The sequence below is a fragment of the Anabrus simplex genome, chromosome 10 (assembly GCF_040414725.1).
Source record: "Anabrus simplex isolate iqAnaSimp1 chromosome 10, ASM4041472v1, whole genome shotgun sequence".
Classification (NCBI taxonomy): domain Eukaryota; kingdom Metazoa; phylum Arthropoda; class Insecta; order Orthoptera; family Tettigoniidae; genus Anabrus; species Anabrus simplex.
Genome location: NC_090274.1, coordinates 77,354,298 through 77,378,813, shown reverse-complemented (window position 1 = coordinate 77,378,813; position 24,516 = coordinate 77,354,298). Strand labels below are relative to the sequence as shown.

General features: G+C 38.9%; 2 protein-coding genes across 2 annotated transcripts; one reads left to right on the top strand and one right to left on the bottom strand.

Moving 5' to 3' along the window:
• Window positions 1-1,087: 1,087 nt before the first annotated feature.
• Window positions 1,088-3,324, top strand: LOC137502386 (transcription factor Adf-1-like). The gene is made up of 2 exons (XM_068229442.1): window positions 1,088-1,232; window positions 2,626-3,324. Exons 1-2 carry the CDS (start codon window positions 1,088-1,090, stop codon window positions 3,294-3,296), a joined length of 816 nt encoding a protein of 271 aa, XP_068085543.1. The 3' UTR covers window positions 3,297-3,324.
• Window positions 1,247-23,994, bottom strand: LOC137502385 (putative nuclease HARBI1). Its single transcript, XM_068229441.1, has 3 exons — window positions 23,822-23,994; window positions 19,738-19,865; window positions 1,247-2,288 (listed from the first exon to the last, which is right to left on the bottom strand). The coding sequence occupies exons 1-3, from the start codon at window positions 23,960-23,962 to the stop codon at window positions 1,367-1,369; spliced, it is 1,191 nt and encodes a 396-aa protein (XP_068085542.1). The 5' UTR covers window positions 23,963-23,994; the 3' UTR covers window positions 1,247-1,366.
• Window positions 23,995-24,516: the final 522 nt, after the last annotated feature.

Below are 24,516 nucleotides of genomic sequence, written 5' to 3'. Positions count from 1 at the left end.
TACTTCCAGTTATTTTGTGCATTTTAATGCACACTCCTGTACAAGGTATACGTCGGTGTTTGTAATTTTGACCTGTACTCCGTATTGGCCCAGCAATAAAGCAGTTTGTTTTGGATGAGTTGGGTAGGAATACTTTTGTCCATGTCTGTATACACTGTGCATAACAATCTTGTTTGTGCACCAACTTGCCGCAATGAAATAACGGTTAAACTTTTGTATACAATTATTGTGTTGTATTTTATTGCTCATATCGAAATAGATACCCTAATAAACAATTTAAATAATTAAAAAAACAGATCTGTGATCTTACAATTCAACACAAATACAAGCAATGTACCAAAACCAGGCATTTCAACGCGCAACAATCTTGTTTGTACACTTACAGAAGTAAATGAAAAGTTAACAGAAAAACATTTGTTACCTTGGATTTAATACTCCGAAGAGTATTCTCTGGTCTCGAGAACTGCCTTGCACCTTCGCCGTATGGAATGAACCAGTCTCTCCCATCTTTTTGGGTCGGTTTTACCCGGTAGATATGATGAAGAGTTCGGTGGCCAAAACCGCCAACGGCTCTCGGCAGAGACCACCACCAACACACGATCTCGGGAGAGCCCTCCTCCTCACGCTGGCTAAGAGCGCGACCCTAACCTCACATCCGCCATCTTGGAGGGGCTTAACCTACCTTTTTATGCTTAAGAGAACTAGCCTAACCTCACGGAGGGGCTTAACCTTAGTTTTACAGCCAGATGCCCTTCCTGACGCCTAAGAGCGCGACCCTAACCTCACATGCATTATCCTGGAGGGGCTAAATCTAACTCCTTAGGCAGGCCGCACACCGGACGCGTCAAGTCACGTCAGCGACACAGAGACATGACGCATCAGAAAGGAGCACAGTGATAAGCAATGGAAAAACACAAATCGCCGCACACCGGTCTGCGTCTTGATGATATCATCAGCATCCTGCTGCAGACACGAGCGATAAGACACTGCATGTTCCATTTCTATGCGTCATGTCTTAAGCAAACACCTTCTCGTATAGTTCTGTTCCTGCTTTTTCTGAGCAGTGCCAGTGAACACAAGTGCCAGCATGAATGAAGAACAAATCAACATTAAATTAGTGCAATCCGTGGAGAAATATCCAATAATATATGATTATTCGCTACCAGGACATTCGAATAAGAACGAGGTGGATAAAGCGTGGCATGCAGTGTCCAAAGAATTAAATTTAAATGGTAAGTAACTTACATTCAGTAACATATTTATTAATTAGGTCCATGTACAGTAATTACATGTTTAATTATGTAAGAATAAACATTTCTTGCGCAACCAGAATTACTGATAATGTATAGTGCAGCTATATTTATATTTATTCTATAGCGTACTTATTCTGCCAAGAAAGGGCTACGTTTGGTTTCATAAAGTAAGAACACAAGTGATTTCTTAATTCAACAGCCTCAACTGTTGCTCTTCTGTTGCAGGGTTGCAATCTCTGCAACACACGCATCGTATTGTCAGTATTTTCATCCTTATCTGTTACACTCGGTTCACTAAAAACGCCGTCTTTTAGTCTAATGAAGTTATGCAGAACACAAATTGCTCGTATTATGTTGTCTATTTTATCAGGTTTGCAGGCTATAGCTGTACCGAGAACTCTAAATTTAGAAGCAAGCATTCCAAAACCACATTCTACACTCTTTCTAGCTCTGCTAAGCCTATAATTAAAAATCCGCCTTTCATTTGTAAGTTCTCTTCGCGGATAGGGTCTCATGATATGCTTCTGTAATGGGAAAGCTTCATCACCAACGAAAAAATAAGGAAATGGTGAACAGTGATCATCATCTTTCGGTAGCCTCTTGGGATCAGGTATATTCAGTGTGCCCTGCTGAAGGTTTCTTCCTAAAGCTGAGTTTCGCAACACGCCACCATCACTGTTTCTGCCATAGTCACCAGCTTCTATAACAATGAAAAGTCCATCTGCATCAACCAAAGCTAATAGAACAATAGAAAAATAGCCCTTGTAGTTATAGAAGGATGAGCCACTGTTTCTCGGACACTGGATACGAACGTGTTTCCCGTCTATGGCACCAATGCAGTTAGGCATATTCCAGAGTTCCAAATATCTTTCGGAAATATTCTCCCATAACTCCTTTGAGGGTGCAGGCATAAACTCAGGTTGAAGTGTTGTCCATACTGCCGAACACACTTCATCCACAATTTTGCCGATTGTTGTTTCTCCTCTTTTAAACTGAAAGCTCAAGCATCTGAAGCTGTTGCCAGTAGCTAAGTACCTGGAAATAAAGGACCATGAATACTATTACTGCAAAATTAAATTTTAAAAAGCTTGTAAAAAATTATTTTAGCCAAATTAAACTATTGACAATTGCACTCATATACACACATTCTATAAATTTAATATCATTGAACTGCACTGTTTTTGTTATAAAATGTTTGTTGTGAATTTATTTTTTATGTGTTAATAAGCATTCATTGGTATAGCTATTGTGTGTATAGTCCTACTATAGGGCTCTGGCCTCAAGGACATCCTTTATATGAAATAAAATAAATAATAATAATAATAATAATAATAATAATAATAATAATAATAAGTGTATTTTCTCATTGCAGTGGCCACCTGTAAAGACAAATGGAGAAACTGTAGGAACTGTTGGTCCAGATACTTAAGGCAAGCTCCTACCAGTGGTTCAGCAGCAGTAACCAAAAAGCCCTACTATCTTGCAGACTACTTGGCGTTTTTGACACCATTTACGAAATCAAGAAGACAAGTGGGAAACGTAGAAAATCCGTATGAAGAGGAGCAATCTGCTACAGAGGAACAACCATCATCAGTGGCCATGACAAAAGAAAACGACGAGGAGAATAGTGCTCAAGAAATTATGCAGCCGCTACCTCGAACACGTAGAAGAGATACAAAAAGAAGCGCCCTTAAAATGGATATTGACGAAGTTTTCTCTTCATATATTCAGATGAAAACAAAGCGTACGGCTGAAGCGGAGTGTAATAACCCTGATGAGTTGTTTTTCAAAAGCCTGCTACCAGATGTGGCTAAATTATCACCTGCAGCTAAAAGCTCATTTAAGTTGTTTGTGCAGCAAAAATTAAATGACATGCTGTACGGATCAGCCAGGAATGTTCAGTGTAGTGATACTCATTCCCATCCATCAACTTCCGTATTGCATTACGGTGGTCAGACGGGCTCCTCATATACTATCTCACCATTCTCGTATGCAGAGAATTTACCAGAAGAAAACGAGGAAGAACGTGATCACTCATACTGATAAGACGTAGTTACAAAGACAGCACTGTATGGTATGAAGTTATAAGTGAAAAAACCAAAACATTGCACACATATTATTTATATACTTTGTCAATATGAACAATTTCGCAGCTGTGTTCATCATCTAATAAATAATTTAAATATTTTAACAACAAATTATTATTCTAAGCTTTGAAATTACCTTAGTGTTATAAGTAGCTTTTCATCAGGACTTATAGCCTTACTGCAGTTTGTGTCTTGTTTTCTTAATAATGGAGAAATTTTCTGAAGAAGTTCTGTGTAGCTTTCGGGGTACATTCGGTAGTATGACTGGAATTTTACCGGATCTTTTAGTAAATCATGCGCTAAGGTATAAGCACCATGTTGAGCACACGACATATTAAAATCATGAATCCATTTTCTTTTCCTCTTGTTACGCAATTTCAACCACATGTACAGCAAAACATCATCTTCACTCGAGGAGGCCATGTTAACAGCTGATAATGCGTAGCGTATTGATGCAGACACATGCTTCTCCGGTGTGCGGCTACAAGTCTGCATCACGAGTGCGACAAACAAGCGAGTCGTTTTTCATGTTGCGTTGCAGATGTTGACGCGTCCGGTGTGCGGCCTCACTTACCCGTAAGAGAGCTAGCCTAACCTCATAGAGGGCTTGACGTCAGCTTTAGGCAGGCTGCCCTTCCTGACGCCTAAGACTGTGAGCTTAACCTTACATCTGCTATCTTGAAGGGGCTTAACCTAACTTTTGACGCACAAGACAGCAAGCCTAACCTCAAGGAAGGACCTAACCTCAGTTTTCCGCTGGATGCCCTTCCCGACGCCAATTGCACAATATGGCGGCTATACATGGCTCCTTATGAGACACCGCCTAGCCTCACATCCGCTATCTTGGCGGGACTTAACCTAACACAAGACAGCAAGTCTAACCTCATGGAAGGGCCTAACCCCAGTTTTACGGCCGGATGCCCTTCTCGACGCCAATTACACAAGATGGCTGCTATACATGGCTCCTTATGAGACACCGCCCAACCTCACATCCGCTACCTTAGAGGAGCTTAACCTAACTTTTAACGCACAAGGCAGCAAGCCTCACCTCATGGAGGGGGCTTAACCTCAGTTTTACGGCCGGATACACTTCCCGACGTCAATTGCACAAGATGGCGGCTATACATGACTCCTTACGAGACGCCTTAAGGGTGCTTGCGCAAGAAGGTGGCTGCAAGATGGCTGTTACACATAGGGTTTTATGGGACGCCCTTCGGATGCCTGCGCAAGATGGCGGCTATACATTGCTCCTTATGAGACTCCTTAATGGTGCTTGCACAAGATGGCTGCTGCTCTTATGAGACGCCGTAATAATGCTTGCGCAAGATGGTGGCTGCAAAATGGCTGCTGCTCTTATGAGACAACCTTGGGATGCTTGAGCAAGATGGCGGCTACAAGATGGCGGCTATACATGAGTCCTTATGAGACGCCTTAAGGGCGCTTGCTCAATATGGCGGCTGCTCTTATGAGATGGCTTAAGGGTGCTTCCACAAGATGGCTTGAGACGCCCTAATAATGCTTGCGCAAGATGGCGGACAAAAGATGGCGGCTATACACGGCTCATTATGAGACGCCTTAAGGGTGCTTGAGCAAGATGGCAGCTGTTCTTATCAAGAAATCTAGCTTAGAGGCTAACGTGCCGTACTGGTTAGATTTTTTAAATTTGAGGCTTGAATGCAAACTGTTAAATATCTCGAAAACGGTGCGTCGAAGAGCAAAACGGACAAAATATTTCTGCCAATTACCCAGGTTCGCAGTATGAGGAACATGATAGTATAAGAAAAAAGTAGTCTAATGATGAGATAACGGTTCGATTCTTTCTTAAGCCTTTTGGCATTTCGTCTGTTTTAGCTTGCATTGAAGCAAGTCTTCGTAACTTGATTAGGTCTTGCTATGTTAGAGAGTATAACGTACCGTGCTGGTTCGATTCATTAAATTTGGGACTTAAATGCAAAATGTTAAATATCTCGAAAACGGTGCGTCGTAGAGCAAAACGGGCAAAATTTTTCTGCCGAATACCGGGGTTCGCAGTATCAGCAACATAATAGCATAAGAATAAAGTAGTTTAATGATGAGATCAACGGTTCGGTTCCTACTTAGGCCCTTTGGCATTGACAGCTATCTAATTCTACAAGATGGCGGTTATACATAGCTTGTCATGAGGCAGCTTAAGGGTGCTTGCACAAGATGGCTGCTGTTCTTATGAGACTCCCTAGGGATGCTTGCGCAAGATGGCAGCGACCAGATGGTGGCTATACATAGCTCCTTATGAGACAGCCTAGCCCTGCTCGCACAAGATGGCGGCTACTCTTATGAAGAAAGCTAGCTTAGAGGCTACTTCGCTAGATGGCGGCTGCTGTTATGCAGGCGCTGGAGAGAAATTTGAAAATCCTCGTGCTTTTTATGACAGCGGCTATCTTTAATTAATAAAGCATCGTGCTGCCATCTTTAGCTACTACAATTGAAATGTGCTAGCAGGCAATTTGTGACAGCTCTCATCTTTAATCAACAGAGCATCGTGCATCTATCTTTACAGCACTAAAGCTCATACCTTTGAAATGTGGTGGTGGGTAATTTAAGAAATCCTTCGTGCTTTTTTGACAGCTATCAGCGGTTATCTTTAAACAATAGCGGTTATATATAAGCTGTTAAGGCCTCCTCCTATGTCAAGGCATAGCTCTATCGAACGAGTTTAAACCTGCCTCGCGAAGGCAAGAGTGTGCAGCGATAACATCATTATGCATGTTTAGACTTGCAGATGACAAAATAAGTGATTGGGACATAACAAGACTAGAATCAAACGCTGTACTCAATACAACATGTGTTTAGAACATTGTTTGATGTGTTCAGAACACTAAATAAGTGATCAAGACCAGAATAGAACACTGTACTCGATACAACATGTGTTTAGAACATGTCAGGGGATACCGTTGTTCTAAGAAGATCAGATTACAAAAGAAGTGATTGAAACATTACAAGACTAGAATCGAACACTGTACTCGATGTCGTTAACTTCAACATGTGATCAGAACTTTGATTGATGTGTTCAGAACACTAAATAAGTGATCAAGACTAGAATAGAACACGATACAACATGTATTCAGAACATGTCAGTGGATACCTTTGTTCCAGGAAGATGGATACGATGAGAGAAAAAAAGAAAATAATAAGACTCGAATTCTGAACAGCTTGTGCAAGATAGCGGCTGTTACAACGTCCTCCTCCACATCCCGCTCGATTAAGGCATATCTCTATCGAACATACGACACAATCTTATGCATAAAGCAGTGCACATACTGCGTAGCCACCTCACTCAGTAAACGATAATATGAATACAACAAAAGTACAACTTCAAATGATTTGCCTGCTATGATTTGTATTGTGCGAAAAGCAGTCGAACAAATTATCGCATAAACATGTAACGTGAAATATCAGTTCGAAAACATATTGTTTCAATCTGTTGGCATGTAGCTCATGCGGAAAGTAAAATTAAATACAACGCTTAGTGCTATAAGAAATACACTGCTTACGTGTAAGTCCCTAGCAGTTGAATAACTTATCGTATAAACATGTAACATAAAATATCGGTTAGGAAACATATTATTTTAATCTGTTGGCATGGGTTACAAGCATGTAGCTTGTGCAGGCGAGGGCTACTATGCAAAATACTGAACCGAAAATTAATCGTGCTACACACATGATACGGAATGGAACCCAGGGGTTACGTCTTATCATAAGGGCAAAAGAATGAAGGTACTGTCCCTCCACCTCCTCCTGACTGCGCCCTCCTCCTCCTCCTCATAGGGCTAATGCGCTAATGGGCTAAAGTGCTAATGGGTTAAAGGGCTAATGGGCTAAAGGGCCAAAGGGCTCCTCCACCACCTGACCAAGCCTTCCTCCACTCCGGAAAGAGTTAGCTGAAGTGCGTACATTTTTAACAGCAGCAATACCCACATTGTTGTTATAAGCAAGAACGCATCTACTTTGTTAAGTGTAGCAAATTAATCTTTATTGGTAAATAGTTTTGTGTTCAGAACCGAAGAAAAGCTACACATGACAAGGAATGGCTTGCAAGTTACTTCGGTTGAGCTGCTCGTCTTCGGCTTCTTCATGACTTTAGATCTTCATATTTGGATTGTGTTGTGACTTTGTGCCTGACGGTGTATGCAGTCTGGCTCATTTAACTGTTCTCTGCTTTTCGTGAACATTGTGAGACAGTGCCAAACATTGCGTGTGCCGTGCTGATGTTCGGAAGATTACGCATTACTTCTTTTAAGTGATTTACATTCCACTTCGTCTGAATTTTACAGTGCCTACCACCGTCATTTTTATATCGCCTCTTCAACTGATATTGTGTGGACTTGACCGTTAACTTCTTTCTTACTTATGCCTTGTTTTTAGAGTTATAATCCGCTGATGATGACCCAGACTGGGGTCGAATCCGATACCATTTCCACTTTTAATTAAATAAGAATGTAATTTCTACATCTCTTATTTACTTGTATTGAATAGGTTGAACTCCCATATTTATTATTTCAATTTAACTGTGATACTTTTCAATACGGAACAATGAAATTTTTATCTTCAAATGGATTCCCTAGCAGAAAAGCAGGTTCTCGTAGATGGTAGTGCTCCAGACCAACAAAATATTACTGAGGTGAAATACCTGGAAGAACTTGGTACTATTACAGGAAGTCCAAGGCCTGCACACTGATTACAGATTAAGGAGAAAGAATTCAGAGTGGGTGAGACAGAAGAAAACCTTTTCCTTAGGTGCATGAACCTTCAATAATGCTGTGGCTAATACTCTTAAATTTTGCAGTAATCTGGGTCTTGAAGTGTTTACTGAATGTGAAAGTACAGTTCAGTTTGCAATGTTCCTAAACCTTGCGTTTGATTTAATAAATTCATGCCATTTTACGTGTAAGCAAACCAAGGCTGCAAACAGATATTCCAACAAGGCCAAAATCTGTACTGAAATTGAAAAATGCATAAGTTATACTAATAACATTATGTTAACTGATGGTTCGTCCCTCTGTAACTCTAACAAAATAACTGCAATGAATGGTATCAATTCTGATTTGTTACATGTGCAAGGTCTTGCAGAAACATATGTCTGGGGAGAGGATTCTGTACTAAGATACTTCCTCACATGAAGTTTAAGCCAGAATCAACTGGAATTGATCCTCTCATGTGTGAGGAACAGAGATGGATATAAAATTCTGGTCAACTCAAAGCTGCATACAGGAAATGTCTCAATGGTCAGATTGTCCGACTCCATGACTAAATGGAGTCGGACAGGTGTCTCTGGTTCGATTCCCGGCAGAGTCGGAAATTTTAACCTTAATTGGCTATTTTAGCTGACATTGGGGCAGGGTGTATGTGTCGTCTTCGTCATCATTTCATCCTCATCAAGACGCGCAGGTCGCCTACGGGGGTCAAATCTAAAGACCTACATCTGGTGAGCCGAACTTGTCCTCGGACACCCCAACACGAAAAGCCACATGCTATTTCATTTTTTTTACCGGTCAGATTGACCTAGCTTGTAATTCTAATACGTGATTTTGAAATGTACTGTTTTGTTGAACCCTGGTCTTGTGCAGACAATTCAACAAGAAATTGATTTTGACAGTATTGATCAAGATTAAGTCACCAATTATGTAGTCCTTTCTTTATATAGTGGATATGTTGATTATATTGCAAGCAGTGTGTAAAATATTAATAGATAAGAATTTCATAGTGTTCTTCATTGAGGTGAGTTCACTATTAAGTTTAATTTTTACATTCATACTTAATTATAATTGGTACCCGTTTCCACCATTATTCTTGGTCATCATCAGCCGATCATAAATAAGTATAAAAGACAATGCACAGGTAAATAAAATGTGAAGTTTAAATAATTCTTTCAGTTATTGTTTGTGAAGCATTGAAACAGTTTAGGGAGCACTTAGCATTGAAATTTCAGCCGATCACTAAAAAGTATAAAAGACAATGCACAGGTAAACCACATGTGAAGTTTAAAAAATTCAGTCAGATGCAGTCTAAGAAGCAACTTAATTATTTAGGGAACAATGCGTGTTGGAAATTCAATCTTATGAAGAAGTCTAATATCAAATACGTATTTTTAGTTGTGGTTCGTGATGCACTATATAATTTTAGGGATCAGCGCTGCGTGTTGATGGTTCCAAAATCATGATGAAGTCATAGATCAAATATGTAAATGTAGTAAGGAGCAAATTCCTGAAGAGCAGCCAGACATACATGCAGATCGGCACTGTGCTTCATGAACTACAACTAAAAATACATATTTGATCCTAGACTTCTTTGTACCATTGAATTTCCAACACACAGTGAGCCCTAAAGTGCTATGGTGCTTCTTAGACAGCATCTGGTGGAATTTTTTAAAATTCACATTTTGTTTACATGTGCATTGCCTTTTATACATATTTGTGATTGCCTGAAATTTCAACATACAGTGCTCCCTAAAGTGTTTTAGTGGTTCACAAACATCAAGTGATGGAATTGTTTAAAATTCACATTTTATTCACCTGTGCATTGTCCCTCATAATTATTTGTGATCGGCTGATGATGACGAAGAATAATGATCGACAAGGGTACCAATTATAATTAAGTAGGAATGTAAAAATTACATTTCTCATTTCAATAGTGTTGAAAAGTTGAACAATCATATATCTTCTCTTAACGTAATAGTGTGTAAAATATACCACTACATCAATTAAATATGTGCAGTATTTGCATCTTTTGCAGTGTTACTTATCAGCTTCATATCCGTAATGGCAGTACTGAATTATACACCTACAAGACTTTATTACATCCTCTTAATCAACACAAACTTCTGGCTAACTTCACTGATAACTTCAGGCCATGCTGCCAATGGGCAAAGACACGGACTGCACTAATGCAATTTTTATCTTGTATTTTATATGATCCAATAGAGTCCTATAAAGGTATAATTCTTTTGAAGTGCACAAGCACCGACACATGTGGATTGGTGCAGTGTAATGAGTCTACAAGAAACATATCCTTTTCTTATGATCGTGGTTGAGATACAAAGTATGAAAGATACGACACATTCATTGTACTTTGCCTCAGTGCTTAGACATTCATGTTTTTCTATAGGTGTCAGTTCAAAAAATCTGCAACAGGCCATTATTATTATTATTATTATTATTATTATTATTATTATTATTATTATTATTATTATTATTATTATTATTATTATTATTATTATTATTATTATTATTTCTGAATGGCTAAATTAAGAGTACAAGGACAATTCCTTGAAAATTTTGTTTCATTCTTATTCTAATACCAACACTGTACCTTAATGGGGCTGACTGATCAAAAATCACCATCAAGGAGATGAAATAAAAGTGAACCAACACTCAAATCAGATAGCATTTTTGTATATCATATAATAAGGCAATGAACTGATGATCGTGTGTAAGAACGCATTCAGTGTTTTGTACTTATTTTGTCTTACCTAGTGACATCAATTTAGTCTTAGAAAGGCTGATTTGAATACCATACTCATTGTACCTATTTTCAAGTTCCAAGACAGCAGACTGCAGGCTTCAGGCAAAATCTGCCATTAAGAAAAAGTTGTCAGCATATGCCAGATTGCTTACCAAATTTTCACCTTACTGAACAACTTCCTGCCAGTTTATACCTTTTAGCAGAAGATTTATGTAAACTAAGAAGATATTCAAACATTCTGGCGAATAGAGGAAATACAATCCTGACAGCCACTTTATGGTCTGAAACCACACTGCTTTTCATTGTACTTCCTCTGAACCACTGATCTCACCCTCCCTCCCTCCCAAGATGACAGTGAACACCTTGCCTGGTATACTGATTATTAAGATTAAGATATCTTGATAAGAGTTACAAAAGTTCCTCTTTATCTGCTTATAGGTAGGTGCAATTACAGCTTCCATCCAATCTGAAGGTACCTTAATAACACTCCATGTTAATATTATTTCATTAAGCCATTTCAACCCTTCCTTCCCACTATACTTCATCATTTCAGGTCGAATTGCATTTATTCCTCCTGCTTTGTGACAATGGAGTATATCTACCATCCTTTCCTATTCCTTAAGAATAATTTCACCAACATCATTGCCCTCTTGACACAAAAGTTGAGAAACAATAGGGATTGCAAGTAATATATAAAACAGTGATGTTGCAGAAGGAAGACGGTATTCTATGCCTGAGAAAAATATTCGTGAGTATTAATTTGATGAGTATGATGCTGTAATGCAAGAATGGGCTAAAGATGGTATTGTTGAAGAGAGACATTATGAAGGGGCTAGAGGCAAAGGCTACATTCTACTTCATCAGGGTGTTTTAAGGACAGTGCAATGATGCAAATTAGGCACATATGCGAGGCATCCAGCAAAAGGAAGAGGGAGCTGTCACTGAATGATTGTATGACAAAGGTCCAAACTTAACGGAATGTATTCCCTCTGTTGTGGTCAGGTTTAGAGAGAGGTTAATGGGTGTTGGAATATTACACGTTGGCACTCGCATGTTACTGTTGCACTTGCATGAAACATTTTCAGTTACACAAGGTCGAAGGAGAAGCCAGACCATGCTATCAAGATGTGTGAAATGAAAAATGGCACAAAGCTAAGAAGGCGGATCCTGATTCTGGAACTCTATCGGAAAACAGAAAAAAGATGCTGTGGAATTTGAGGTGACAGATTTCGACCTTGCTGGACTCTTGATACTGAAATTAAAAAGGAAGGGGTGGATTATGTTCTTTACATTTGTTGTGTATAGGGCAGTGCACATGGAACTAGTCAGCAATTTCATTACGAATGGATTTTCACTGAGTTTTCGACGGTTCATCACTCAATGACAAAGACCAAAAGTGTTTGCAACAAAATTGGATCAAATTTCACTGTTACAGATAATTTGTTTTGAACTGTCGACTGAAACCACACAGAAAGAGAGTCCACAATGCAGTGAATACAGTAGAGGATTAACCCTCCCACAGCAGGATGGTGGGGTGGTTGGAGGCAAAAGTCAGATTCAGATAGTGAAAATACATTTGAGATGTGTCCTTGGGGCAGCTTCACTGTGTTGCGAAGAGATGATGACAATACTGCGCGAGTGTGAAACCATCGTTAAATCCCTTCCTCTTACCTACTTGCCTGAAGATCTCAACCAACTTTCACCTTCAAGTATTATGCAAGACGATATTTGCATGGGAATACTAGATTTAGATCAACTGGATTCTGTAAACTTATCACGGAGATTTTGATTTTTACAACAGATGCAACTAGAATAGTACCTATGTCAGTTTATCCAGAAGCAGAATAAGATGTCTATAAACACTGGAGAAGGGGATGTGGTGCTGGTTGCAGCTGATGGGTAGAACTAGATCGACGGGCCATTAACACGGGTGCTGGAAGTGTATCGTGGGAAAGAGTTGGAAGCATTGTGAGGTTGAAAACATTGTCAGGTGAGGTGATTAGTCTACATCAGTGACTTCTGAAACTGCAAAGAAGGATGCTCATGACTGTCCCAGTAGCTTTCACTCTCATGAACAGTCTGACTCATCACTCCTCAAAGTGGTATTTTGACGGCTCGTCTACTGTTTCATGTGAATATAAAAAATGACTAAATGTAAGTGACTTACAATAAATGTGAAGTTCCTCTCAGGTAGAAAGAAAATTTCTCACAGGCTATGTCCTTTAGGAATTAAGAATGTAAGGCATTCTGAAAAGATATCTGCCTCATGAATCCTCTTATCAAAATAGTGTACATGAGCAGAATAATTTCCAATAAGGTTGGGAGATTTCAAATTATTTTGGCCATGTATATTTTCTGGCAGAGTAAAATCACTGTTTCAGTCTTCACATAAATCTCCAGTCAATTCCTGGAAGCTGAAATGATATTAAACCTAAAAACTATCCACGAATAAGATAATTCTAAATGTGGGTTAAAATACATCCAGTATTTTTCAGTTACAAGAACTCAAACAACAACAGAAAGAAAGACAAGACCCCGAAGCTAAAAATATTTAGGTATCATTATTACACCTGAAATGGTTAATTAAAAGAAAATTCTGCCAAAATAATCAATATATAGATACACAGTTGATACAGATTATAAATACAGATTACAGTAATTACTAATATGCATGGCGTATCAATCCAGGGAGTAGAATGATGCAGCTTTCCATGTAAATTTATCCTGTCCTACCAGCCTAACTAGTGCAGTGTTCTCCCTATAAATTTTGTTAGCTGGGTATCAGGAATGAGTGGCTAGGTGGGGAATACTACGCACTAAAATGGATATGAAAAATTTAAATTTATTCCCCTCATGACATTCATATTAATAGATGGGTAGCAGTAACTGCAAAATTGAATTATTTTAGTATTTTTACCCTGAACAAGACAACAGCGGATTTTGAACTTCTAGTGTTCTACTGCTCATTCATAATCATTAAATACTGGGGATTACTATTCCATTGCTGTGGAGTGGCATATGGGTTTGTGACATCATTTAAAATTGCTAAACATTTTAACTCCTATGTAGTTATGCTGAAAATACTGATTGATCATTTAACTATACAGTTTCACACTATCTAATTAGCGCATATCTAGATCATGTTAGCTGGGCAGTCTGTAAACATGGCAGGCCACTTCAATCATTAAGAGGTCTTACGGAGAGCAATGTAGTTGATCTAATATTTACTACAATTCCTTTATCACATTAACATCGTGGCCTGCCCTATCACTCTAAACCTCTAGACTTGCTTCTAAACTAAATTAATGACATCCTGCAGGAAATTCTTTCTAAAAAGGTAACAATAATAAGGTTGTTTTAACATTCCTTCAGTTGTGCAAGATTTCATAGAACATTAATAAAGCTGGCCCCGTGGTTTAGGGGGTAACGTGCCCGCCTGTCACGTTCGGGTTCGATTCCCGGCTGGGTCAGGAGCTATTAATTGTAAATGATTAATATCCCTGGCCTGCGGACTGGGTGTTTGTGTCATCCTTAACGTTCCTTTTCCTCACATTCAACACTCCACACTTCCTCCATTTAAATTACATGCAGGTTCATATTACATGGTGCAAGTAGGGGCAAAGATCTCTATAGGTCGACGCCTCGAACACACAGCATTAAAAAAGTAATAAATAAAGCTGTTGCAGTACCTACAGCCACACAATCAGGTCAGGTGACACCAGTGTTGTAATATCATGGTGGGAAAAGTGGTGGTAACTCTTTTGCCATTAACTGGTTTTAGAATGCAGTATAAGGTGACCTTTCATTTCAATGGAATACTTAACCATATCACTATGCACATGAGTCCTGTAAATTCCTCACCCTAACAGCAAATAAGTATAGTGCTCCCCTAGATTTATCCCTCTGTGCAATCACAAAAGCAACACTTCATGCAGCTTTAAGAGTATTGTGACAGTGGAAAATCCAATTATCAAAGTTGACCAACAATGTTATAAAACATTTTCAATCAGGATAAAAGATGAGTAAAAATCATAAATGAGCAAGCTCTCCATATGAGCCTAAATTTTAATATGTCCATTCCAAAGAGGATAATATAGAATTATCAATACTGCATTAATGGACTTGATACCCTCATGAATTGAAATGAAAAGGAAGCGACCAGTCACAATCAGTAATTTTATTATGGACAGTGACCTAAATTTCACTACAGTAGTGTTACCTAATGAAAAAAGTCCATAACACTGATAGGACCCAGAATCAGCACTAAGTTTCAGGTACTGATATCTCAAGTTCATTGGAAATCTTACTGGGGCCTTGTAGGTAAGGCAGAGGTGCTCATTCATTAAAGAATAGTTAATTTACACTGAAAATAATTAGTGTTATGTAACCAATCATGAAACTATCCATGGGGAAAAAAACGAAAGCAAGGTTCCAATGCCAACAATTATCCACTATTTCCAATAACAATGAATGACATCCAGCACATAATATACTACAGGTGATGGTGTGGTCTGCCCTGAAAATATATTATCAGTTTTGAATTACGTACAATTATTTCACACATACATGTTTTGGGAGCCCCAACTTACTTCATCAGTGATTTCTTACATCATAAATCAATATTCCCCATATCTGAAGGTCTAAAATTATTCATCTATACATAAGTCATCATCAATATATACCATCATTTTTAACACACACACATAATGACCATTCCTTGATAATGTTTGTTGTAATGGAACACTTTAAAACATTCATAAAAAGTTCAACTATTTTTTCTTATGTTATGTAACACTTTAAAACATGTATTAAATCGTCAGATTGTTTTCTTAGAAAAATCAATCAGTGATAAAATGTTTCTTGCTACTGTTTGTTCTGTTGTAGCCCACATAAATGTAGGCCTATTAAAACATTAACTATTATACTACCAAAGATAATATTTTTTCCTTGTATTCTTAGAACACTTTCTAGAATGAACTGGTTCACCACTGAATTATTTGACTCCTTATGATCTAAACGTGTAATTCATTATATCGTGTCAGATGGCATCTTTCTATGTTGGTGTTGGGCTGGAATTTTGACAGAGCATATCAAACGTCCCATCATGTCCTTGAATTTATGGCTTTTATTTGCTCTTCAGCTGTAAATTATCGAAGCGGAGGAACACTATCTGCTCACTATCTGCTATCTGCTCACCAGCCTAACACTTATTGATTTCGAAGGTTTCGAAACACTAAGATGACGGAAATCCTTCCTGCAAGAGGCTAATATATTTGAGCACCTTCAGTACCATCAGGGTGATATAGGATTTAATATGCCAACTTGAAACGTGAAGGCAAGCCCTCCACAACCTGAGCTACTCAGACTGCCATTTTTCCTGACAATAACTACAAAGCAAACAGAGATGAAGAGAAACCCACTTCTTCTTCTCCTTTCAGATATGCTGTGGAAAATAGGGGGTTGATGTTGCTCACGTCCCTACACGTGACCTCTGGGTGGTGCTAAGCGAGCAACAAAATATTTGGCAGACAGTCTATCACTGCGATCTGGCAATTACATACAATGACATATCAAACACGTCTCAACAGCTCTTTTAAGAGCTCCCTAACAAGAAACATTGGACCAACGATTCGACTCCTCCAACTAAATGTCGAAAGTATCAGCAATGCAAAGTGTGACTATCTATCTAATCTTTTATTGGACAACAATATTGATATTGTCGCCATTCAGGAAACGCATGTTCCTAATGCAGATCAGTTTCGAAGCAGAGGTCGTGTCCCTGGTTATACTGCTCTTGGAGTGACATATCACGATGTGTATGGAATAGCCACCTACATCCGTAAGAACATAAATGAAGCCTCGCTTATTTCTGAAAATACAGATGGAAATATACATACAGTTGTCACACAGTTGCATGGCATTACTATAACAAATGTCTATAAACCACCTAACATTCTTTGTCCTGAACATGTCTTACATACTGCAAAACATTCTGCAATTTATGTTGGGGATTTTAACAGTCACCACGGACTCTGGAAGTACCCCAAAAATGATGAAAATGGTAGAATGCTCATGAAATGGGGAGAGGAAAATGACCTCCATTTAATTTTTGATGCTATAGACAAGGCCACATTTAGATCAGCTACATGGATCAAAGATACAAATCCAGACCTCTGTTTTGTAAGCTGTAATGAAAGTGGTTTTACTGAAAACATTACGAGAAAAGTGATTGGTGAATTTCCACATAGCCAACATAAGCCCATCCTAATTGAAATTGGTATCACAATCCCTGTAATTAGATTAACACCACATTCTCGTTGGAATTTTCGTAAAGCTGACTGGACCAATTTCACAGCAGAACTTGATTAGTGCATCCGATGGATTCCTCCTAAATATAACAACTATAGGCGTTTTGCTGGTGCAGTTATAGAAACAGCTAAGAAGTTCATTCCAAGAGGTTACCGCAAAGAATATATCCCTTGATGGAATGAAGAAAGTGAAGCACTATATCAAGACTTTCAACGATTTGGAGATCCTAACAGAGCAACCAAGCTTCTGTCCAGTCTGGACTCATCTCGAAGGCATAAGTGGATAGAAACAGTTGAGAGGATAGATTTTACTCGCTCTAGGAGAGAAGCTTGGAGTCTTCTCAGAAAATTAGGAGGAAGTCCACCAGTATGCAGTGAACAGCCTGAAGTTACATCAGATCAAATTGCCTCTCACATAATTGCAACGTCACGAGTTCCAGGTGACAAGAAACACGCCAAATATATTCGACGACAACTTCAAGTCTTGAAGTCAACAGCACCTCAGTCTTCAGAATATGCAAATCCCTTCACAGTACCCGAGATTGATACAGCACTGAAAGATGTAAAACAATTTAAAGCTCCTGGCTTCGATGGAATTCATCCCGAGTTCTTGATCAATCTGGGACAAAATGAAAAGAAATGGCTGGCAACATTTTTCACAGACATCTTACTAACTGGACACATGCCTTTGGAGTTCAAAAAAGCTAAGATAATTGCGATTTTGAAACCTGCCAAACCCAACAACAAGCCAGAAAATTTTCGCCCCATAGCGCTCCTTAGCTGTTGCTACAAACTGTTTCAAAGACACATATTTAACAGAATAAGCAGCACCATTTTACAGCACATTCCCATGGATCAGGCAGGCTTCAGACCAGGTCGCAGCTGTTGCGATCAAGTTTTGGCACTTACAACATTCATAGAAATGGGATTCCAAAGAAAATTGAAAACATCTGTTGCTTTTGTTGATCTCACTGCTGCATTTGATACCGTGTGGAGGGAAGGTATGGTCTATAGACTTCTCCGGGTCATACCATGCATAAAGATAGCAAGACTTATTAACAATATGTTGAGTGATAGGAGGCTTCAGGTTATCATCGGGAACAATGTGAGCAAGGAGAGGAAGCTTAAAAATGGTTTGCCTCAAGGTTCAGTCCTATCGCCACTCCTGTTCAGCTTATATATATATCTGATCTTCCTGAAGTTACATCATGGAAATTCTGCTACGCTGATGGTATGGCATTAGCTGTGCAACACAAAGAACTGGAGAGAACTGAAGAGATTTTAACAAGGGATTTTTCCATTTTGGAAACTTACTTCAGGAACTAGAGACTTAAGCCCAACACCAAAAAAACGGAGGTGTCTTGTTTCCATTTAAACAATCACTTAGCAAATACTAAATTGAATGTAAGTTTCTGTGGCAGGATACTTCACAACTGGAACCCAAAATATCTTGGAGTAATCTTGGATCGAACACTTTCCTACAAGCAACATCTGCTGGGCTCTGCACAGAAACTGAAAACACATAACAACATCATTCATAAGCTTTGTGGAACTACCTGGGGTTCTTCGGCAAGCGTTTTACGGTCTTCAGCTTTAGGTTTGGTATATTCAAGTGCTGAGTACTGTGCTCCAGTATGGATGAACAGTCATCACACAAAACTCATTGATACTGAATTGAATTCCACTATGCGCAAAATAATTGGCACAATTCGATCTACACCAACTCATTGGCTCCCGCTTCTATCTGGAATAATGCCATCTGATTTACGCAGATCCACCGCTCTTATCAAGGAATTCAATACAATCTTAAAGAACCCCGATCTACCTGTACATGGAGATCTACGAAATATGAACCAAAACAGATTACGTTCACGCCATCCAAATTTACATAACGCCTTAGACATGGTTGCTAGGAGCTACAACCCAACTACAGAGTGGAAAAGACGGTGGGAAGCAGCAACGGAGACGCACCTGCACAGTATGTTCTCGAATGCCAAACTTCCAAGTGGATTCCAACTACCACGTAAAACATGGTCTGCTCTGAACAGAATAAGAACAGGCCATGGCAGATGCAGTACATGCTGTTTAAATGGAACAAGATGCCGACACCCGCGTGTGACTGTGGAGCTGCACGACAAACCATACATCATATCGTCAGAGAGTGTGAAACGCGGGCATACACAGGCAGCAAAGTGGATTTCCAGATGGCAACTCCAGAAGCACTACAGTGGATCAGTGATTTTGACATTCAATTGTAGGGAGCCTTTTCTTGTTCATTGTTTTCTTGTTATGTAAATACGTATATAAATTATATCTGAACTCAACTTGATTGTATGGGCCATACGCTAAATAAATAAATGTGGCAAATAAGAGGTACATACCTGGAAATTCTGCATTTGTGTAATCATAAAAAGTATACTTAGTCAAATTGAGATTAGTATACAAATATACATGTGCCCTAAGAATAGACAGTACGATACTCATATATCTCTTGAACATCAGATAAAAGTTGAGTTATGTAAATAGTCCAACTGAGACGACTGCTAAGGGTTTAATTGTAATCACTATGAAGTTACCTGGAATGATACTTACGCATGAAGTATTTTAAGTTTCCTCAAAGCATATTGGTTCCTCTTTGATTTTTCCTCCCAAGTCCATTTTAAAGAGCGTGTGAAGGTACAGAAGGTTTTGCGATGTAGATTACTTCCACAGACCTTGCACTGAAACATGAGCAACAAACAGTATTATTGCTGTATTGTAGTCGAGTCTGTAGTTTAAGGTGACTGTTGATATTGTGCTCATAGCCACAGGACCTCCAGTTTTACCTGGAAACTGAACCTCAGGGATAAATATTTTCAATGAAAGAACATCCCACAGTCAAAGAATGGAATTAATTTGCACACCCCTTGTGAAAAGCTTGTGACTATGCAGCTTACATATTGCCCAATACACTGGAAGTCTAATAACTGGTTTGATGTACCTTGTTTTTTTACGATTTGCTTGCATCAAACTGACACAGATTAAGACTTACGGCATTATGGCTAGGAGTGGGAAGCAAGTGACTGTGGCCTTGAGTAAGGTAGAGTCCCAGCATTTCTTTGGTATGAAAATGGGAAAACACAGAAAACTGTCTCCTAGGGCTGCGACTTCATTCCCACTCCTAGCCATTTCCTATCCCATCATTGCCATAAGTCCTATCAGTGTCAGTGCAATGTAAAGCGAATTGTAACAAAAAATATATTCTACAACCAAACCTTCGAAACTATTCATTTCTTGCTCAACTTCCGGGGAATATGGTCCACTTTTAGCCACTGTGAAGACACAAACCACGCGCCCTGTACCTCCGCTTGCTCTATTGGCCATGTACATTTTGAACTACTCAATATAAACCTCACTCTTTTTACACTAGAGTCCAGCGGTGATTCAGATACAGTATAAAATTTGAAAGTCACTGTACGGAATGTTCGGATATGGAACATTTAGTTTTGTCTTCAATCTACAAACCTTCGGATAGTAAGTGGTGAGCCCAGTCTTATTCATCACACTTAGAAATTATGTAAATCATCCCGGATGTTAATGACAACTGTGGTAAGCCCTGCGCCTTTCGTACTTTAATAAGTCAATTTCTTACACAGATATAGCCATAGTTCTTCTCTCGACACACAGTACTCACCTGGGCTAGCAGAAGCAGTTTAGCCATTGATCAAACAAATTATTTGATAGAGTATCGCCAAGTACTCATTGGGAACTTCATCCAAAAAGTTGCAACCATTATTGATTATGCTTCATATATATATCCTGTATGTCCATTACAACAAACAGTTTCGAACTGGCTATGAACTCCTTTGTTACAACAAACAGTTCTGAACTGTTTAAGGAACCATCGTTACAACAGTTCCGAACTGGCTATTAACTATTTTGTTACTACAAACAGTTCTGAACTGGCTATAAACTACTTCATTCAAACAAACAGTTCCGAACTGACTATGAACTCCTTCAAAATGATCTTAATGAGCGTACATGAATCAGACTGCTTCCAGATCTGATTGTTAATAATGGTTTGTTGGAATCAGCAAATGGCATTTGTGAACTGTATCAACGCCATCTACGAATTGTTACAAAACCTTAAACAATGGATGATGGAAGACCTCACCATTCCAATGAGAAGTACTGCAGGTAGCCACACCATTTACTGGTCGAATTAAAAGTGCATGTATAGAAAATGCAGTCCCTGGTATTGAATGCGCACTGCTGGCATTGGCTCTGAAATGGTTCTAAATGTAGTTAGAACAGCATGAATTCAGAACTCACAGTTCAGAAGCAGTTCTGATATTCTGTTGGAACAGTGTGTACACTAGCACCAAGAAGTATTGGCACAGACACCTTTTCACATATAATACAATTGTATAAATACTATGAACATTATACTGTATATGTACCATTAACCCTTACTCAATACAGGAAATAATTTACATATTGAACTATTTTCTAAACAGAACATAAACACATGTAATCTATTAATTTAGGTTTTTCTCCAGCTCAGAAAAGTATTGCCACACTGTACGTCGTTTGTTATTGAGGTTTACAGACAGCGCTGCGCATACCAGATTTGTGCAATCGAAGTTGACAAACAGTACAGTATTTTGCCTGACGCCAGTGTGTAATATCAATTAAATACGTGCAGTATTTGCTTCTTGTGCTGTGTTACTGATAAAGCTAGATGACGTCCTTACCTATTAAGTCGTTTTCAGAAGGCTAAGTAAGGCCTTGAGTTTGTACCAGTGCACAGGATTATGTACACGCCCTGGGAGAGAAAGAATTACCAAGCTCTGTTTAAATTAGATGGATCCATTCGAGTGAATTCTGGTGCCTGTAATACGGACATTTTGAAATATTACTTTATTAACTTATTTATGTTAGTAATTTTTTCAGGAAGGTTTCATTGGCACCCATGCGTGTGGATTTTAAGTATTATATTCATATTTTGATTTGATTTTCATCATATTGCAATGGTTCATTATTAAGATTATATTACAGATGGCGCCCAACGTGAGGAGCTTAAGTATTTGAATTTATAATTTTAGTCATATGCCAATGGCTATTAATGATTTTAATTGTTATTCACATATATAACATTGTTTGTGTGTAAGATATTGTATATATTCACTTTGCACTCTTCGAGGAACTTCTTACCTCATCCATTACGCCCATGTGGGCGCTATCTATTAAATGCATAAATGTGTTGTCGAATATTAGATTAGGCTGAAATATGACCACGTTGAACACAATGATGTGGACGTATCTAATAACCGCTGTCTTTTTTCACGCAACTAATATATATATAAGCAAGTGCATATTCAACTCTGATTTTTCACCAAAACTGTTACACACGTCGTTTTCAACGAAGTGGGAGGGCTGCAATATATCTTGTGTTTTCGAAGACTGGACTTGGTAATTAAACTAAATATCGCATGGATTCCATGAACGTCCACGCTCCCCAGTGTGGTTCAGCTAATGTTGTCGAAACGCTTCCTTTTCAGAAAACGCGTTACCACATTGAACAAACAAATGTGGACGCTCACCAGTATGTGTAAACAGGTATTGACATAGATGCGACTTCATGAAAAACTTCCTGCCACATAGTTTACAGGAATGTGGACGCCCTACCAGTACGTGTAAGCATGTGTTGCCGCATTATTGACTTGTGAGCAAACTTCCGCCCACATTGGCTACATGAACGTCGACGCTACCATGTATGTGTAAGCAAGTGGTGCCGAAGGTTCGACTTCAACGAAAACTTCTTGCCACATCCTTCACAGCAATAGAGCGATCACCAGAATGTATAACCAGCTGTTGCCGAAGACCTGATATTTGAATAAACCTAAAAGCACATTGATCTCAGGAATCTGGACGTTCAGCATTATGTTCAAGCGAGTGACGCCTAAGACTTGCTTTTTTTTGTAAACTTATAATCACATTGGTCACACGAATATCGACGCTCATCAGTACGTGTAACCAGGTGTTGCCGAACACCTGACATTTGAATAAACCTACAAAACAGATTGGTCTCAGGAATCTTGACGTTCACCATTATGTTTAAGCAAGTGATGCCGTAAACTTGACTTTCGAGTAAACTTAGCAGCACATTGATTACAGTAATGTGGCCGCTCACCAGTATGTGTAATCAGGTGATGCCGTAAACTTGACTTTCGAGTAAACTTAGCAGCACATTGATCACAAGAATGTGGCCGCTCACTAGTATGTGTAACCAGGTGTTGCCGTAAATTTGACTTTCGAGTAAACTTAGCAGCACATTGATCACAAGAATGTGGACGCTCACCAGTATGTGTCAGCAGGTGATGCCAAAGACTTGCCTTGTGAATAAACTTACCACCACATTGATCACAGAAATGCTGACGCTGACCGGTATGTGTAAGGAGGTGTCTACGCAGAAGACTCTTTAGAGAAAACCTCTTACCACATTCTGTACATGAATGCGGACGCTCACCAGTATGTGTGAGCAGGTGTTGACGCAGATGTCCCTTTTGAGAAAACCTCTTACCACATTCCTTACAGAAATGCGGAAGCTCACCAGTATGTGTAAGCAGGTGACGCCGAAGATTTGCTTTATGAGCATACAAAGAACCACATTGATCACAGGGATATGGACGCTCACCTGTATGAGTAAGCAGGTGACGCCGAAGGTTCCACTTCTGAGAAAACTTAGAACCACATTCATTACAACTAAGTGCCAAATGGCTAGCGGGATGGATTGGACTGTGACCAGAGTCACAGAACATGTGTAGGTTGCATTCATTACGACTGGGCAAATTGCAAATTACTTCACCTCCTTCCTTCAATATCTTGCCCTTACTGTTACATGTACCCAATTGACTTCTGGTCAATAATGCAGCATTCCCAAATCTAGAAAACAGAAAAAAAAGTTATTAGATTTTACAATTAAATAAAAAAATCTTATACAATATCCAGAAGTGTACGCAATATATGTAAGGAGATTGCTTCTATCATATTACATAGCACTCCAAATCTCAATAATTTCAGAAAAAAGGCTATAACACATAAGCCCATATAATTTCCAATTGCCAAATAGAATACATGATGAGTTTGCATATAACCACAGCACATCAAAACAATGCAAAAGGGTCCAATATGGAAGCAATTATTGTGTGAATGCGTCTCTTAGTGATTTCCTTACGTGCATTTTCCAAGTTTATTTTAACTGAGACTCATCACATTTAGGATGCCAAATAACACCTAATGCTTTAATAGCTTCATCCTTAGTGAGGTTCATGTAGACAAGATTTCCCTGTCATTTACAGGGAAATTGGCCAGGGCTTCTGGACAATTTTA